Below are 18,157 nucleotides of genomic sequence, written 5' to 3'. Positions count from 1 at the left end.
GTGGGAACTTTAGAAGACACTGGCCAGTCCCTTCCAGGGTTTATAATACAGGAGGAATAGAAGCTAAAAGTAGGGTTCATCAAAAGGTTAAACTGTCATTCCACAGGGGAAGTTGGCCTGTATTGAAGAAAGGGGAAGTTCTCCAGAATGAAATTCTAGACATGAAAGAAAACCAGGCACATCAGAGGAGACCCATGTGGATCTCAGAGCATTCACCTACAGATTTAGACCTTCTTCAGATAAGGGAAGGAAGGGCAGGGAATGGACCGGACAAAACCTGGGGCTTCAGGTTGTAAGTGTGAGTACTCAGAGGGAGAGATGGTGCTGGTGTGGAAGGCCAAGGACAACCAGAATTACATGGGGGGGGGATACAGAGTATTAAATGGTCACTTGGGGAGCAGGAGGGATGGTAAATGGCAATGGGGTGAAAGTTCTCTGAAGAAGGAAGACATTGTATGTGAATATTATGGTATACTATTGTTCTGTAAGAAACCACAAATGGTTGGACACTAGAGAAGCATGGAAAGAATTATATGAACTGATGCTGAGTAAAGAGAGCAGAACCAAGAGAGCATTATACACATTTTGGGTTGATCTACTTTGATGGATGCAGCTCCTCTCAGCAGTTCAGAGAGCTAGGTAATCCTGGGAGATCTACTGTGGACTATGTTATTCGTGTCCAGATGAAGAAAAAAACCAAAACCAAATAAAACAAAAACCAAACTACAAAATCTGAATTAATCACTTTTTAAAAATGTCTTTTATGGTTTTCTTTCTTTTCCCTTAGTCCTAATTCCTCATACAGAAAATAACTACTATGTGAACATGTTGAACACAAATGTATATGCACAATGTTAACAGACTGTTCACCACTGAGGGGAGAGGGGAAGGGAAAGTGGAAGAAAATTATGTAACTTATGAATATGCATGTGGATGAATGCTGAAAAACTTTCATAAGAAGTCACTGGAAAAATAAAATAGCAATAAGAAAAAAACCAGAATGATAGGAAAGGAGGAGAGGGAAGGGTCGAAGTGTTTATCAAGTACCTATATGCTAGGTGCTAGGCTGACCACTTGACAGATATCTAATTTGATCCTTCCTCACAACAACCCTAAGAGGGAAATGATATTATTTTCTAAATTTTTATAGTTGAGGAAACTGAGGCAGAGAAGGTGACAAGAGTTGGCCAGAGACTGGATCTAGACTCAGGTCTTGTGACTGGGTGCAGGGTTCTATTCATTCTATCACCTGACAACAAAAATGACTAATGAGAATTGTTGTCCAAAATAGTTAAGGAGAGCAATAGTTAGAGAACTCCTCCCTCCATGAAGTCAAGGCTGGATGAACACAATCTCGCCTCCTGAGGAACCACAAATGTGATTGCAGAGTCCTAGTCAAGGACATCTGAAAAACAATGGAAGGAAGAGGAAGGACTGATGGGAGAGAAGAGAGTTGGCAGCTCAACTTCCTATCAGGCAGGCATAATTCCTTGGAAAGTTCTAGAATGAATCCTGAAGGAGATGGTTGGTTAACATTAGAAAGAAAAGCTGTGGCTACAAACAAGGTTACCCAGACAGGGTCTGCCAGACTAGGCATCAAGTCACAGAGCAGCCCCTATCTCCTTCCTACAAGAGACATTTGACTGCTCATAGGACAGAGACCTAAAAGCACCTCAAAGGACAAATGACCAATCCAAGTTAATAACTGGCAGAGATGGGCCTGGGATCTAGACCCCTGATTACAAATCTAGACTCTTCCCCATGAGAACCCTGAACTCTCTCTCAATCAATCAATTAACATGATTAAGTGCCTATTCTGGTGCCAGACACTGGGTTAGTTGATCAGAACACAAAAGACAAAGCCAGTCTTGTCCACCAGGAACTTACTGTCTAATGAATACATACACACAAGACACAAGCAGGGTAGATAGGAGGTTGCAGCAGGAGCTTGAAGGGGGGGAGTGGTGCCATGCCCACTGAACTTCTTACTGGCTGACTTTACTGGTCAAATCCCCTCCACTAAGGAAGACAGAAAATTCCAGGAAAATCAAGTGACTTATCTAAGGTCCCACAGTCACAGGCCTAGAAGCCAAGAACCCATCCTCCCAAGGCTGCAGTCCCACTTCTCTAGTCCAGACAAATACTGGCTGTGGCAGTTTGTCCAATGCCAACTTAACAGAGTGCAAATGAAAGACTTTTGCTACCCTAAGAAGGTGTCCTGGTTAACAATTCAGAGAATGACCAGAGAATAGTTTTCAATTCAGGTTCAATTTTTGCCCCCCCACCCCACTGTGGGAAGATCATTGGTGTCAGAGAGCTTAAAGCTTCCAAAAGTAGGGTTATATAAACATGGGTGGATGTGTACATATATGTGCATTGCATATATGTGTTTGTATGGAGAGATGTATGCTCTGTAGATTTCAACAGCCTGTGGCTGCTGTCTGTTCTCAGAGGACCAAAAGGACACCATTATGGTAGAGTCAAGGTCCAGTGTCCAATCAAATGTGAGCTCAGAAGGTACTTCCACAGGTTGGGTGCCAATAGACCAGGTGAACATTTGGGTGGATTCTCTAAATCTGCACAGCCCAGTTGTACTTTTCAGTTACTACAATTCTGCTATGCAATTAGAGCACAGCCTACTGGGCACTCGGTCCCATGTCAGTGTCTCCCATGTTGCACACGTTTCTTTATCTAGAATGTGAATGTGTGTGTGTGTGTGTGTGTGTGCATTTCTACAGATTTTGTGTACATTTCTACATTTTATATAGTATATAATAAAGATGGCTATTAGATATATCAATGTAATATTCAATTCTCTATAGTTCCATTCCAATCTTGCCTGAGACACTCAAGAGCTGTGTGACCTTTGGGGTTCTGAGAATCAAAGGAGAGCACTTGGGAAAAGTGTTCTGCAAATCTTAATGTGATCCATGAAAGTTTACTCTCTCTTAACCATCTCTTGCCACCACACTTTGCCATTAGCTGGTCAGGGTTCCTGGGGGCAGCAATTTGAGTGAAAGCACCCCCCTGAGCAATTACAGTTGCCAGGGTCGACCATGCTCATTTGGTAATTTCATAGATTCAATGACCATCTCTTGTGCTGATGATTCCCAAATATATCCTTCCCATCCCAGTTTCTCTGCTCACTTCCAAACTCCAGACTTCACTAGGAGTCAGCTTTGAGTCTTCATTAGGCCACTCCAGATATACAAACTGTTGCCAAGAGCTGTCCATCTCTCACATATGCCCCCTTCTCTCTTCTGACACTACCAACACTGAAGGTCAGATTGTCACCACTTCATGCCAGGATTATTGCAGCAGCTGCTAGTGCTCTATCTGCTTCACATCTCTCCCTATTTCATTCCATTCTCCATTAGGCTGCCAAAGTGATTTTTCTTAAAATGAAGATCCAAACATTTCACTCCCTACTCAATAAATGCCAAGGTTTCCCTCTCCTCTCCAGAACCAGATAGAAAATGTTCAGATTTGCCTGTGAACCACTTCCTCTTAACTTCCCAGCCTTCTCCAACATGCCCTCTTGGACCTAGTGACTGTTCCATGAACAAGACCCTCCATCTCTTGACTCTGGGCATTTTTTCTGGCTGTCCCTCAGGTCTAGAACATTCTCCCTCCCCTGCTCCATCTACTAACATTTCTGGCTTTCTTTAACTCCCAAATTAAAACTTAATCCCATCTTCTTTGTAGTACCTTCTCTCAGTTAATAATTTTCTCTTTATTATATGTGGGTATATATTTTCTCCTTCATTAAACTGTAAGTTCCTTGAGGGCAGGGACTGTTTTTTGTTGTTTTGGTTTTTTTTTTTTTTTTTTTAGGCAATGGGGTTAAGTGGCTTGCCCAAGGCCACATAGCTAGGTAATTATTAAGTGTCTGAGGCCGAATTTGAACTCAGGTACTCCTGACTCCAGGGCTGGTGCTCTATCTACTGTGCCACCTAGTCACCCCTCAGGAACTGTTTTTTGTCTCCTTTTGGACCCTAGAACTTATCCCAGTGCCTTAATAAATGTTGACGGATTGATTGTTCACTCTCCCTAAAAACAAGGTAGTTAATTCACAGACTTAGGAAGTGTGACCAGGGTAACCCATCAAGCCAAGAAAGTCTGGCAGCCTCAGGCTCCTGGCTGCCCCCTCCCACCCCTTCGAGCCACTTGCTTCCCCTGGAACATGGGGTACATTTTTAGGTAAATCTCCTTTCCCATCATGAGTACAAGGAGACTGGGAAGAAAAATGAATTTAATGTGAGTAACTCACTGTTTGCTCCCTTATGAATTACTTCTCAATTGCTTTTCAAAGCATCTCTTCAATCTCGAGGCAGGCAAATGCAGTTGCCCTTTGCTGGTTTCTTTTAAACAGTAGCCTACTGGAGCCCTTTGCCTCTTAGTCCCTCAAATGTGATCTCATCTGAATGCAAGTCCAGCTCTGCCTCTAATGTCATCCATCCATGAATTGCAGTCTGTGTGCTCAACAGCTTGGGTGACCGGCAGCTGGAAAGGATGAGGATGCAGCCCTCCTGGACTGACAAATATTTGTTTCCTTTGGGGGACACAGGGGGAGAAGGTCTCAGTGTCAGCATGAATTGGAAGCAGGAATATCCCCCACCCACAAATTATGAAATATGAGCTATCCAGGCTGGGATACTGAATGCACCTGGGTGAATTGCAGAGAGCAGCCAAGTCACCCAATGGGAAAAGAGGGGACTTGTGAGATGGGGAAGAACATTCTCATTTGGTTGTCATGGATTTCATGGCAATTGTGGGTAGGTAGCAAGTCACTGTGCATTTTATTATGTATCTGTCCAAGAGTAACCTGGAGAAAACCTCCCCAGGGTCAACCCATGAATAATAGGGACAAGAGAAGGATGATGAGCCCTGGGGTTCATTGACAACAAAGAGCTTATTTCATTAATAACAGCGCTATGGGGTTCAGGGGCCATAGCCTGACTCTGAGCATGAGCTGGTGAATTCCAGAAAAGCTAGTTATCCAGTGATAAACATAGCTTCATGCTGGGATCTGACGGCTGAAAGATGGCTCAATCATCAGATGAGTGAGTTGCCCATGGAATGTCTGGGCAGGGCACTACCCTGATACCAGAATCTTGAGCCACACCAAAGAGCTGGAATTTGAAACACAGAAGCAAAACCTCCTTCCTTTCCCACTACACCTACAATTTAGTTTTCCAGGTTTACAGATCTGGCTGTTTCACTCTGCTCTTTGGCTGCCTAGTGATGGTCACCAAGGCCAGTGCAAGTTGCTTTTCCCGATCTTCCACAAACTCACAACATCCTCTCTTTTCAGCCATCTCCACGTCCTCCCTCTCAGTTGATGTGAGTTGTTCCTATCCTTCAGATTCACTCTGTGTTTTCCTGCCTCAGTTGACTTGGATCACTTTAAAACTTATGCTTAGAAATGCCTCCCTCCTACCCCTAAATTCTTGCCTCCTAAAGGAATGCATCCTCATCCCTTAAAGTCACTTTAGATGACACCTCCAGGAAGGCTTCCCTGATTTCCCTCACCAATGTAACATTGGGTGACTGTTTTGCATCCTTCTAAGCTCCCCATCTGATTACTTTTGGTTGTCCCTACAGCAGACCCTTATCTCTCCTTGATTCAGAGGCCAGGCCTTTGTCCCCAAGGACTCAGCTTGGGGTGCTCAGCAAACAGTAGGCACTCAATAGTTGGTGACTGCTGGATTGCATGAGAAGGGAATTCAAGAAAGCAGTAACAATATCTATGGTAGCAAAAACAACCTCACTCCCTACTCAGTGCAAGTCCAATAAGATTGATCATCACCCCTACGGTGCCGTTAGGATATACAGTGTTCTTCTAGTTCTGCTCATCTCACTCAGCATCAGTGTGGCCTGAGCCAGAGAAGCCCAGGTACCAGGCACTCAAAAGAGCAAGGAGGGGTGGCTAGGTGGCGCAGTGGATAAAGCATGGTCCCTGAAGTCAGGAGTAACTGGGTTCAAATCCAGTCTCAGACACTTAATAATTACCTAGCTGTGTGGCCTTGGGCAAACCACTTAACCCCATTTGCTTTGCAAAAACCTAAAAAAAAGAGAGAGCATGGAGAACCTCAGGGTTGCCATGACAATTTCTATGCAAGAAGTGGGCAAGAGATGAAAGACCAGAAGAGAAGACAGACCAATTACCAGGCTAGAACAAGGTATAACTACCCAGCCAAACAAACAGGCCTTGAGCATGTGTGTATTGGGGGGGTCAGGGTCAGTTCTCTTCTGAAGAGGTCTCTAGTGTGTTGGAAGGATCCCCTTTGAAGGAGGCTTCTAGCACATTGTGGGGAATCCCTCTTAGAGGACCTATGGGAGCACATGGGTCAAAATGGCCTGGAACCTGTAAAGACACAGAATTTGAAAACTCAAAGGGTGCCCATAATGGTGAATTCATCTCTTGCAATGCTGAGAACATTTCCTGGTTAACATCATCATTTCCAACTGCTGCTGTCCACCATTAAAGGTCTGCTTTGCCTTAAATGCCATGACTCTTCCCCTTCTCCATGACTTGAGAATGCCTCTTTGGAGTTATTGTGTTCTCCAAGAGAAGGCTATGTAGTGGTGGGAGGGGCCTGCAGCTCTCTAAGCAGCAAAAGGCTGACAGCATCTCTAACCTGAATCACTCCTTGTTCCAAGGAGACAGAATAGAAGCCTCTGCTTCACCCCCCCCCCCATCATGGATTGGCTGATTTTTGCACACATACATGAATCGACCAAAGTGCAGGGAAGACCTCGTATTTCAAGGCCTCTGTGTCAAGGAGAGGTGAATTATTTAGGCACAAGGATTGGAAGGTGGCAGGAAGAGGGGAAATATGGCCATGCCTACCTGCAGTTCCAAAGTTCAGCCAAGTATAATGTCCGGAAGTCAGGTGACTGAGACAACAGAATCAATGCTGTCCCACCCCTCATGGCTCTTGGCAGAGCAGCCTTCAGGTTAGCATGATGGTGATTCTGGGCATTCCTCAAGGCCTCTCTCTCACTACTTCAATGGCTGAAAACTGGGTAGATGTATCACCAGCATCATTGTCTAGAAGGATTGTGGGCACTGGGCTGAACTCCCCAAGGATGTGTGAGTGCCTCCTCATATAAGAAACCCAACAGGAGACCTGGATTCCAGGGTTCTTCTTTTTACAGTTGATTATTTTTATAGGCAGCTAGAATGGGTGGAGTGGGATGTGTGATGGCCACAGCCCTTGTGCCTCCCAAAACTTCCCCTCCAGGCCTGGATCCTTGGGCGGGGGTGGGGTGGGGTGAGGCATCCAAGAGAGCAGCCTAAAGGAGATAGATAGAGTCTAGATTTTAAAGAGGGACAACCCCAAACACACACACACACACACACACACACACACACACGGCAGACAAGATGCCTGGACACTGGAGAATGAGCCTGATAACTCCTCTCTCCTATCATTACCTCTAGAGGTCTTTTCAGCCTCTGATTCTTTTTTACATCATTTTTGAGTATCTAACATGACTTTTAACAAAGTCAGAGAAAAGAAGAAATAATTCAGCCCTAGCACAGGTTATGGGACGATGGTCGACCCTTCGATGGATGACGGGTTTGTGCAGTGGCAGTGGTGGGGAGTCATTTCAATCCAACATCGCTTTAGAATGTGAAGGCAGAGAGTGTAGGAGTAATGACGACAACCAAGAGTGACAGAAAAAATGGGCAGCAACAGCCACAGGACAGGAGTAGCCACAGCAACATCCAAGTCATAACAGTAACAGCGACAGACTAAAAACAGCAACAGTGGCAACGAATAGTAACAACAAACCAGCCGCCGCGCCAACAAGTAGCAACTGTAACAAGAAGAACGACAGCAATAGGAACTGTAACAGCAAGAACAAGGGAAAGGGCAACAGTAGCAACAAGTGGTAACAGTAACAGTGGCGGCAAGAATAGCAAAAATGGCAACTGTAACTAACAGTAATGACAAAAATAACAACAATAGTAACAGTAATGGCAAGCTTGACAAAAATGTAGCAACAAAGAACAGAAGCAGCGGAAGCAGCAGCAGGAAAAGGGATCCGTGTAAAGTTGTGAATTTAGATCTGAAAAGCAATCAAACAAACAGGAGATGGAAAAGCCCTGACCTGATGGTAGTTGTTCTGAAAAAGACCTGAGAACCTTAGTGGACCTCTGGCTCCATGGAGTCAGCAGGGTACCAAGCCGACCCTATACTTCCATGCAATCTAGGGCTGCATTAGAGGCTTAAAGCTTCTGGGACCGGGAGGTACTGGCCCCCTCCTCCCTCCTTATCAGGTCTCAGACCTTCGAATGAAACACACTGAGAAGCTAATGAGTGTTGGGGCGGGCGAAGGCAGTGGATGCAGGGCCTGGGGGTCTTGGATGTGGGAACCATCTGAGGGAATCAGGAATGCTAAGGTCCAAAAGGTCCTCATGACAATGTCTCTCCTAGGTGATTCATGCAACACAGGTGGGACAGTGGCTCGGTATGTGTGTCACTAGGGAGACTCCTTTGGATAATTTTCCTTCTTGATCAGATGGTCACAAGAAAATTCCAAACCTAAAACCTTGTATTTCCATGATTAGTGAAGGGGCTGAGGTGAAGCTAAGTAAGGAAAATCATGATTTCACTTGTAAGGTCCTGAAAGGTTTCCTAAGAGCATCACAATTATTTTTTCTTGTTATCTCTATTTTTCAAGAAGAAAACTGAGGCAGGCAGAGGCTGGATGACTTACTCAGGGTCACATGTTGCTAAGTATATGAGGTTAGATTTGAAGTTGGAAGCCTGGAGGGATTTGCATGAACTGATGCTGAGTGAGATTAGCAGAACCAGAAGAACACTGTATACCCTAACAACACCATAGGGGTAATGATCAATCTTATTGGACTTGCTCATTCCATCAATGCAATAATCGGGGACAATTTTAGAACACCTGTGATGGAGAATACCATCTGTATCCAGAGAGAGAACTGTGGAGTTTGAACAAGCATCAAAGTCTATTTTTTTATATAAAAAGTGTCTTATGTACTACATAATTTTGCAGTCTCTGATATTTTATTTTCTCCTCAAGGATATGATTTCTCTACCAACACATTCAATTTCAATCCATGTATAGCAATGGAAAGAATGTAAAGACTAACAGACTGCCTTCTGTGGGGAGATGGAGGAGAGAAGGGAGAGTGGATAAAAGACTGTAAAATTCAAAACCTTACAGAAAATGATAGGTAGAAACTGCTATTGCATGCAATTGGAAATCAAATAAAATATTTAAAAAATTTTAAAAAGATTCAAACTCAGGTCTTCCAAGTCTAGAATACTCTCCACAGCATCTCTTGAGCATGTAGAGGCATTTGCTTTGGCAAGGAGAAGGGTCATCTTATAGTGTGAGATGAAGCACGGGGGAGATGGGGCAGAAGACTTCTTGCTGATCTAGGAGGAGGAAGAGAAAAGGAGGGGCTCACATTTGAGACAAGGTTGTCAGCTAAGGGGGACACAGGAGGTTTGTGGGGGGGAGGTTTGAAAGTCAATTGGGAAAGAATAAAAAGATTGTTTAGTGGCCCAAAGGGTGCAGTTGAGAGTACATAAATTTGGAATTAGTGTTAGAAATGGTTAGGGTTTGGGGGGCGGAGCCAAGATGGCGACAAGAGCAGATCCTGTTTTAGGCGCTGTCTCATAAATCTTCGAAACTAAGGACTTTAAATTTTCGAGAGACAGAACCCACAGAGGGATCCAGTGATGTAGTTCTCCTACTCAAGGTAACCTGGAAAAGAGCAGAAAGGCTCTGCTCCCTGGGGTTGGAGGGGCAACCCACCAGAACAAAAGAACTTCAGCCTCCCAGAAGCAGCCCCAGGGTGCTGGGAGCTGCAGCACACAGCAGTGGGGGAGTTTCCTGAGCTACACCCCAGGGAGCGCCGGGCACAAATTGGGTGAACAGCAGGGGGACCTCTGTCAGACCTAGCATGTGAAGTCCAACCCTCAGGGCACACAGCTAGCAGCATGGCCACTGCATTCCAGATGCAGGAAACATAAGCCAGTAAGCAGGAACCCCCAGGGCATGAGCCAATTGAGCTGAGGGAGGGGAGTGAAGAGAGACTGCTGTCCTCTGCTCCTGGAACAGGACTTTGGGGATCTGAACACATTCAGATCCTGATCACAGTCTAGGCCCCACCCCATAGAACAGTAAGGGCCCCCTCCACCTCAGCTCCGTAACAGAGGGGGGCACATATAGTCTTTCACAGACCAGGAGGGAGGACAGAGCCTCACACACTGAGACCCTTGTGGGAGTGTCCCAAAAACTCAGGAAGCACCCCCAAAACAGGCTTAGGCTGGGAAAATGAGCAAGCAGAGAAAAAAGAACACCACTGAGAAATACATTATCTATGATCCCAAGAAGGATCAATATACTCAGTCTGAAGATGAGGAAACACAAGCTCCTGCATCTAAAGACTCCAAGAAAAACAGAAATTGGGCTCAGGCTATGATAGAGCTCAAAAAAAGACTTTGAAAATCAAATGAGGGAGTTAGAAGAAAAACTGGGAAAAGAAAGGAGAGAGATGCAGGAAAAACATGAAAATGAAGTCAGCAGCCTAGTCAAGGAAATCCAAAAACATGCTGAAGAAAATAGCATGCTAAAAAGCAGCTTAGGTCAAATGGATAAAACAGTTCAAAAAAGTTATGGAGGAGAAGAATGCTTTAAAAAGCAAAATTGGCCAGATGGAAAAAAGAGATAAGAAAACCCTGAGGAAAAACAAATCCTTCAGACAAAGAATAGAACTCAGAGAGATTGACAAATTTATGAGAAATCAGGACTCATTACTTCAAAACCAAAAAAAAAAAAATGAAAAATTAGAAGAAAATGTGAAACATCTCATTGAAAAAAACAACTGATATGGAAGACAGATTTAGGAAAGATTATTTAAAAATTATTGGAATACCTGAAAGTCATGATCAAGAAAAGAGCCTTGACATCATTTTCAAAGAATTACTACAGGAAAATTGCCTTGATATACTAGAAGCAGAGGGCAAAATAGAAATGGAGAGAATCCACCGATCCCCCAGAGAAAGAGACCCCAAAAAAACCAACCCCTAGGAATGTTATAGCCAAGTTCCAGAACTCCCAAGTCAAAGAGAAAAACATTACAAGCAGCCAGAAGGACACAATTCAAATATCATGGAGCTGCAGTCAGGATCTCACAGGACTTAGCAGCAGCTACATTAAAAGCTTGTAGGGCTTGGAATATAATATGCCAGAAGGCAAAAGAGCTTGGAATGCAACCGAGAATCAACTACCCAGCAAAACTGAATGTCCTCTTCCAGGGAAAAAGATGGACTTTCAATGAACCAGGGGAATTTCAAATGTTCCTGTTGGAATGGCCAGAGCTGAACAGAAGGTTTGATCTTCAAATACAGGACTCAGGTGAAGCATAGAGATTGGAGAAGGGCAAAATATGAGGGACTTAATGATGATGAACTGCATGTATTCTTGCATAGAAAAATGACACTGATAATACTCATGAAGCTTAAGGAGCTTTTATAGATGAAGCACAGGAGAAAGCTGAATTTGAAGATAAAATATGGTGTAAAAATGGAGTCAATAGATAAAAGGGAAATGTAATGGGAGAAAGAAAAAGGAGAGGGGGAATAGGCTAAGATATTTAATATAATAAGATTTTTCTTTATTACAATGAGCTATTCCAATGATATGGAAGGGGGGAAGACAAGGGCTAATGAGGGAGTCTTTGCTCTCATCAGAGGTGGCTAGGAGAGGAAACAGCATATATACTCAATGGGGTATAGGCATCTGGAGTAAGAAGGAGGGGGGGACAGGGGGAAGGGGGGGTATGTGAGTGATGGAGGAGAGAATGGACCATGGGGGGGGAGAGTGGTTAGATATAACACATTTTCTTTTTTACTTCTTGCAAGGGGCTGGGATTGGATGAGCTATTGGGAACCACAGGGCCAGGTGGATGCTGGGCCTAAGGGGTGGTTGGGGGGCTTGGGGCCTCTTGGCCCCAGGACCAGGGATCTGTCTGCTGTACCACTCAGCTACCCTACAGCAGAGTCAGAGTGAAAGGAGAGAGAAAATATAGTACATGGTAGTGGAGAAATACAAAAGGAGGGAGTTGCGATCAGCAATGGCAATGGTGGAAAAATATGGAAGTAACTTTTGTGATGGACTTATCATAAAGAATGTGATCCACCCGCAACAGAGTTGTTGGTGTTGGAACAAAGACTGAAGCACATTTTTCATTATTATTTTGGGGGGGGGGTGCAGGGCAAATGGGGCTGGGTGGCCTGCCTGGGGCTACATAGCAGGGTGATCATTGGGTGTCTGAGGCTGGATTTGGACCCAGGTGCTCCTGGCTCAAGGGCCAATGCTCTGTCTGCCACCCAGCCGCCCCTACTATTACTACCATTTTATTTTATTTTGGGTTTTATTTTGGTTTTTGTTTTTGCAGGGCAGTGGGGTTGGGGTGGCTTGCATGTCATATGGCTGGATGATTGTTGGGTTGTACAGGGCCACATATGGGCTCAGGTGCTCCTGGCTCCAGGGCTGGTGCTCTGTCCATTGTGCCACCCGGCCATACCAACAATTATTACTATTTTTTTTTCATTTTAATTTTTTTTCTCTCCCCTTTATCGTTCAAGTGAGTCTATATTTGGGCGGTATTTTGTTTACTCTTAAACAAGAATATTTTATTAATGTATAAAAACATTATTTGTACAAAATGAGAATAAATATTAAATATTAAAAAAGGAAATGGTTAGGGTTTGCCTCATTTTTCTCATCTGTCCAATGGGAACAATGTTTGAAATCCTGTGTTTTAAGGGAGTGTCAATCCAATGATCCTGAGTTGCCTCTGGGGTCCCAGGGTACCGTGCAGAACTCAGAAATGGTGGCAATGTCAATAGCCCTGCTTTGGGCTGCATCTTGGGAGGGGTGGGGTCTCCCTTGGGCTCCTTAGCATGCTGCAGGTGTAGACAAAGGTTTCCACAGCATCTTCACAGTGAGGTTCCCTGATGCTAATGGGACGATGGAGGTCTTCTGAAGAGTTAATGGCACCCGGTGCCTACTGAAGATGATGGTGGCCCGCTGGGAAACCAATGATCTGGCTCTGTTCTGACTGCAGGCAAAGCGACTCTCATCAGAGCTATAAATTTCATGAGTCTGTTCCCAAATTTAAAACCCTTGCAGAAATGGCTTTCATGGTTCAGTGGTTTTACAGGGCTGCTCTTTTTAGGCCCCGTAACAAGGAAATTAATTGTTCTCCTAAAACAAATCAGACGCATGGCGGGCCGCATACTTGTCCCCAAGCTTCCTCTGCAGATAATGAGGCTGACGCCGGCAATGAGGACACATCGACTCCCCATGGAGAGATGTTCATTCCCTGCCCTTATGGCCCCACAGTGTCAGCAGAGGTGAGAGACGGGGCTGCTTTATCACTAGGTAAGAATGGCTTTCTCTCGGTCCCGTAAAAGAGCTAGTTTCTAATTAACCTTCACTCTTCATAGAAGTTAGGCAGCTGATGCCATGAGCCCCTCTGCCAGTAGCGATACCTCTGACCTGAGAGCATGGGCCCCATAGTAGGGTCAGCTGATGCCATCCATCGGCCCCTCTGGGCCTCAGTGAACCTCCCCAGAGTCCTTCTTCCCCCATCCAGGCACTAGCTCTGAATCATCTTCATTCCAGACTGGACTCGGTGGTGTCCCCTCAAACCAACCTTTCCTTCCTCCCTGGTTCTCAGCACTCTGGTTTCCCCCAGATCACCTGGATTCACTTATTCATTTAAATGAAAATCACCAACTCTCGGGAATCATTTAGGCATCTTGACACAAGCTTCATTAATGCTTGCTGACCAGCCAGCTGAGTCTGACAAGGGTCTCGACTTCAGTTTTTAAGTCAGAGGATGGGGTTCCAATCTATGAGACCTTGGAGAAAGGATGTCACTTCCACAGTTATCAGTCTCCACATCTAGCTAGGTCTTGAGCCCTTCCAGGCTTTAACTGAGAATCTGGAGCCTGCTGGTCATCTTCTTTGCCTCACCCTCCCCTCCTGGACCCCTCTCAGTAGAAGCCCCCCTCCCTGGCTTTGGAGTCTGTTTACCACTGCCCCAGACTGAATCCTTGTGGGAGCAGCACCAGCAGGCCATGACAATACACCCCCTTCCCCCTATAGGGTCCCTAGGTCTCTAGGGCTATGCCACACAGTGACTGAGGACCAGCCCAGTTGTTTGCAGGGGTTCTCTATCCAAAGTCAGGACACTGAAGAGGATTGACTCCTAGGGGTAGGGACCTACCTCAGTGGAGGGGCATACCCACATCAGAAGCATTAACAGTTTTAAGCACAACCCCCAGAAAGTCTTTCACCAAAAAGAGCCTCCTGGGCAAACAGTCTTAAGCACCCACATTGGCAAACCAGTCACTATTTGGTCTGATGAATAAGTTATTAAGGAAAAGAATCTCTCCCACCTCTCACTCCCTGCCTGCCAAAGACCTAAAAAGGAGCTGATGTGTCAGTCCTCCAGGTACACTGCCCAGTGGAGCCAGAGAGAACACTCTCGTCTGTCCAGTTTCTACACGTGAAGATGGAGCCCCTACCCCAGAAGACCATATCCTGGTTATTCTCAGGAGGAGGGCAGGCTGGATCCCATTCAAAAGGCCATGCGGGGCTTTAAGCAATCCCCAACTGTTCCTGGTCTTCTGGTCTCCCTACAAGGGGGTTTTTATGAAAAGCCATTAGAATCAGGGCAACAGCAAAAGCAAAGGGGATGAGGATGTGCAGCCGGTGCCATTGGGCTGTAGCTGGCACCCAACACAACCTCTACCAGAAAAATGGAGCACAAGTTGTCCCTGAGGGGAGGTCCTTAAAGAAAAGGAGTGGAGCTGACCGGGTGTAGAAAGTAGGGAAGCCCTGATGCTGGGCCAGCTAGAGGGATCCCCCCTGACAGGAAGGCGGCCCATGGACTCTAGGCTGGCAGAGAAGGGATGACGCAACATCAAGGTGCTCCCACCCCAAAGTGAGAGGAGACACAGTCGTTCTGACAATTGGCTTTCAGAAGGTTCAGGCAGAAGGGCAGTTCAGTCCAAAGACCACACCAACTATGGACCCCGCCTATTGTGTGTGGAGTAGCAGTGCCTCTCATGGGCCTGAGGGAGAGGTAGCTCCCTGACGGTTGTGTGCAGGATCACCCAGCCAGGCTGGGTCAGAGGGAGGGAGGGTGGCCTCTGTCCTCTGGGCTCCCAGGCCAACTCTATGATCCCCAGCAGGAAAGGACATCAGGAGAGCCGAGGACAAACCCTGTAAGCAGTGGACAACAGGACGCTGGGTTCATACAAGACAGGACTTGAAAGCCCAGCTACCCCCATGGGCCTCTCCCCAGATGCTACCTCGCAACCTGCTCAAGAACAAGCCCCCGTGTTTAAAAGCAGGATAGAGGAGGGTAGATTTTGCCGTGGTTCACTCTGGAGTGGGCTCCAGAGGGACAAGAGGTTGTTTTAGGAAGATGCCGTGATTTGTGGTGGCTTCAGATGGAAGGCCATGAAACTCCAGAGTCAGGGGGTCAGGCCACAGGGCTCACTGAGCCCAACCCTTTGGTTTTACTGATAAGCTCGGCTGTCCAGGTCCTGGCTGCCCCAGCTTCCCAGCCCTTGCCCTAAGCCAGTGCACAGTCATCCCCCTTCATGATCTGAATCAGTGTTCAGGAATCATCAAAATATTGGAAAATTTTAGTTATTGGAAAAAACTCAGAATAGGACAGCTCCTGAAAGTTCAGAAGTTCCTCCATCACAGCAGAGCCTCTACTTTTCCAAAATGAAGTCTATAAACTTTGAAATGACAGAAAACTAATGTAAAATGACATATTCTACCATCACTGGAATCTCCACAAAGGATAAGCAAAGGAGCTTGAGTGATGAGTGAGAAATGGCTTGCCCCCCACCAAGAGTGGCCACAGGGTGGATATTGGCAGGGCCGATGCACCTCCTCGCATCTCCCTTCATTCACAGACGGCCCCAGGTTTGTATGGGTGGCCGTGGCCACCTCAATTCTGACTGGGAGTTTCAGCTCTTTCTCAGCCCAAGTCTCCCTGGAATAAGGTTTATATAATTATATATATTATAATTTATATAATTAAGGAAAATGCTAAGTTTCAACAACAGCTGAACCAATGTAAAGGTGATGGCTTCCATCCCAGCTTGGGAAGCCTGTGGCCCCCGGGCCACAGGCCCTTTCACAGCAGGAGGGCTTTCCAACCTGGGTGGAGAAGAGTGGAGGCTGCTCCGTGGAGCTGGTCAGGGGGTCAGAGAAGTAGGCAGGGATGGCCCAAGGAGGGGGAGGTGATGGTGGCTGACGAGAATCACGGCCAGACCTGGCTGTCCACCTACCCCACCGTTCTCACAGTGGCTTCTGTAGCAGGTTTGCCATGTCCCTCACCCTTCCCTGACACCTCGTGCCCTCTTGGAAGCAGGCATTGGGTGAGTTCCTCTCCTTCCATCTTCTAAGAACAGAACAGCTATGATGCAGTTTTAAGTCGGCAAAGCAGACTGTTTCATCTGATCTCCACAAACACCCCAGGAGCTAAGTCCCATGAGCATCCCCCTTCATGGATGAGGAGAGGGAGGCCGAGCATCTGAGGCTGGAGTCAAAGCCTCTTCCTGATGCCAAGTCTAAGGCCACCTTTCCACAGGCCTCAGAGCTGGGCTGGGGAACATAGGATGACCCCACAACACATGCTCTCAAGAGGAAGAAATCCAACTTGTGGGTTCTTAGGACCCCACCCCAACCTTAGACCAATTGAACCAGTCAAGTCACTGACAAAAGTCAAAGTGCTGATAAGCAATTGGCTTCCTCTGGGTGAAGAAGGTAAAGAGCTCTAGATGAAGACTGGGAAGACTTGGGTCCAATCACAGGTATGTAACCTCAGGGGGTTATGTGCCTCCTGGGGGTCTCAGGATCCAAGAGGCAAGCCAGAGACAAGATCTGAATGTGTAACTCATGGGGCAGTGGTGTTGGCCAGTTGGAAGGGGGTGGGGGCTGACACCCATTCTAGAGAATTTGCAGGGCTTGGGGGGAGTTGAAGGAGATGCCTAAACTGGGACTCGCTGGTGCTCTTGCAGCTTCCCCTGTGACCCCAAAATGGCCCCCCATGGAAGCCTGAAGTCAAAGCCAGATAGTGCCTTCCTCCTTTCCAGGCTCAGCTGTTGAGTCTTCAAGGTGGGATCTTCAAGGGCTCCCAGAGGAGTGGAGGAAGACGCCATAGGCCTCCTGTCCAGAAGGGTGGTTTGGGGGGTGGGGAGGCCCTAATCCTAGGAATTAGAATAAAAATGTAAGAAAAGGTGGGGATGGCCAACTCTGTAGGAGAAATGTGATAGTAAAATGATGAAATACCTGCACGAATTACGAAAAGAAATCCAGACACGGCATGAGATTCCCTTCTCGACAGCTTTATTGAGAGCGCTCTGAAACTTTAACAACAAAGATTCTACCCACTACCACGCTGCTAGCGCTCCCGGCTACGCAGGAATCCGTCACTTCTTCGAGGGTCTCTGTTCTAGGCTAGGATCCTGGGGGGCCTCTTTTCTTTCCGCTTCATTTTCATCCTCCTGTGGAATGGAATTTAAAAAAATAAATGGCTCTATGTATTTGCGAACATTTTAGCAAGAACTTCCCAATTCTACTTAGATTACAGAAATCCCTCACTCTCACTATGATCACAGCTGCTGATACCTATTTACTCAGTTCCAAGGAACTCCAAAAATCGGGAGGGTGAAATTGGACGGTCTTCCCAGCGTGCTGGTGGGTGTCATTTCTATACTACTCTTTGACCATGTTCTGCCTTTAAAGTGAACATATTTCATCACTGTCCTCGAGAGGCCTTCTGAAAAGATGCGCTGTGAAAAGTGTTCTCACTCTTTTTTTTTGAGAACAGACACTTTTCCTTTGCTATTTGATGAAAGATAATAAATCTAACTTCAGAGACACTTTATGTGCTGCGGCACGGCCGTCTGGTCCCATCTAGCATATTTTCTTGACAGGTCTGCCCATTTCCCAATTACTTGTACCACCATCTGTTATCTGAAGATCAGTCAGGTCTAAAATAGGAAACATGAGCATGTCAAGCCGGCGTGGGTTTACAATCTTCTACACCTCCAGCTCCAAGAGG

The 18,157-nt window shown here is 46.1% G+C and overlaps 1 protein-coding gene across 4 annotated transcripts in view; it reads right to left on the bottom strand.

The window, feature by feature from the left end:
- The window catches only part of PHF14 (PHD finger protein 14), a 258,656-nt gene that overhangs the window by 63,710 nt on the left and 176,789 nt on the right, over window positions 1–18,157 (bottom strand). For 2 of the 4 annotated variants that reach the window (XM_074195388.1, XM_074195392.1), the window contains one exon: window positions 17,423–17,597. The exons of the other annotated variants lie outside the window; for them this stretch is intronic. In XM_074195388.1, the coding sequence (XP_074051489.1) occupies window positions 17,523–17,597 (75 nt within the window). In that variant the 3' untranslated portion in view covers window positions 17,423–17,522. Of the gene's footprint in view, window positions 1–17,422; window positions 17,598–18,157 lie in introns of those variants that run through there. 4 annotated transcript variants of the gene reach the window in all.

This window comes from Macrotis lagotis, chromosome 7, assembly GCF_037893015.1.
Source record: "Macrotis lagotis isolate mMagLag1 chromosome 7, bilby.v1.9.chrom.fasta, whole genome shotgun sequence".
Taxonomy (NCBI): domain Eukaryota; kingdom Metazoa; phylum Chordata; class Mammalia; order Peramelemorphia; family Peramelidae; genus Macrotis; species Macrotis lagotis.
This window is presented reverse-complemented; position numbering and strand designations above follow the sequence as displayed.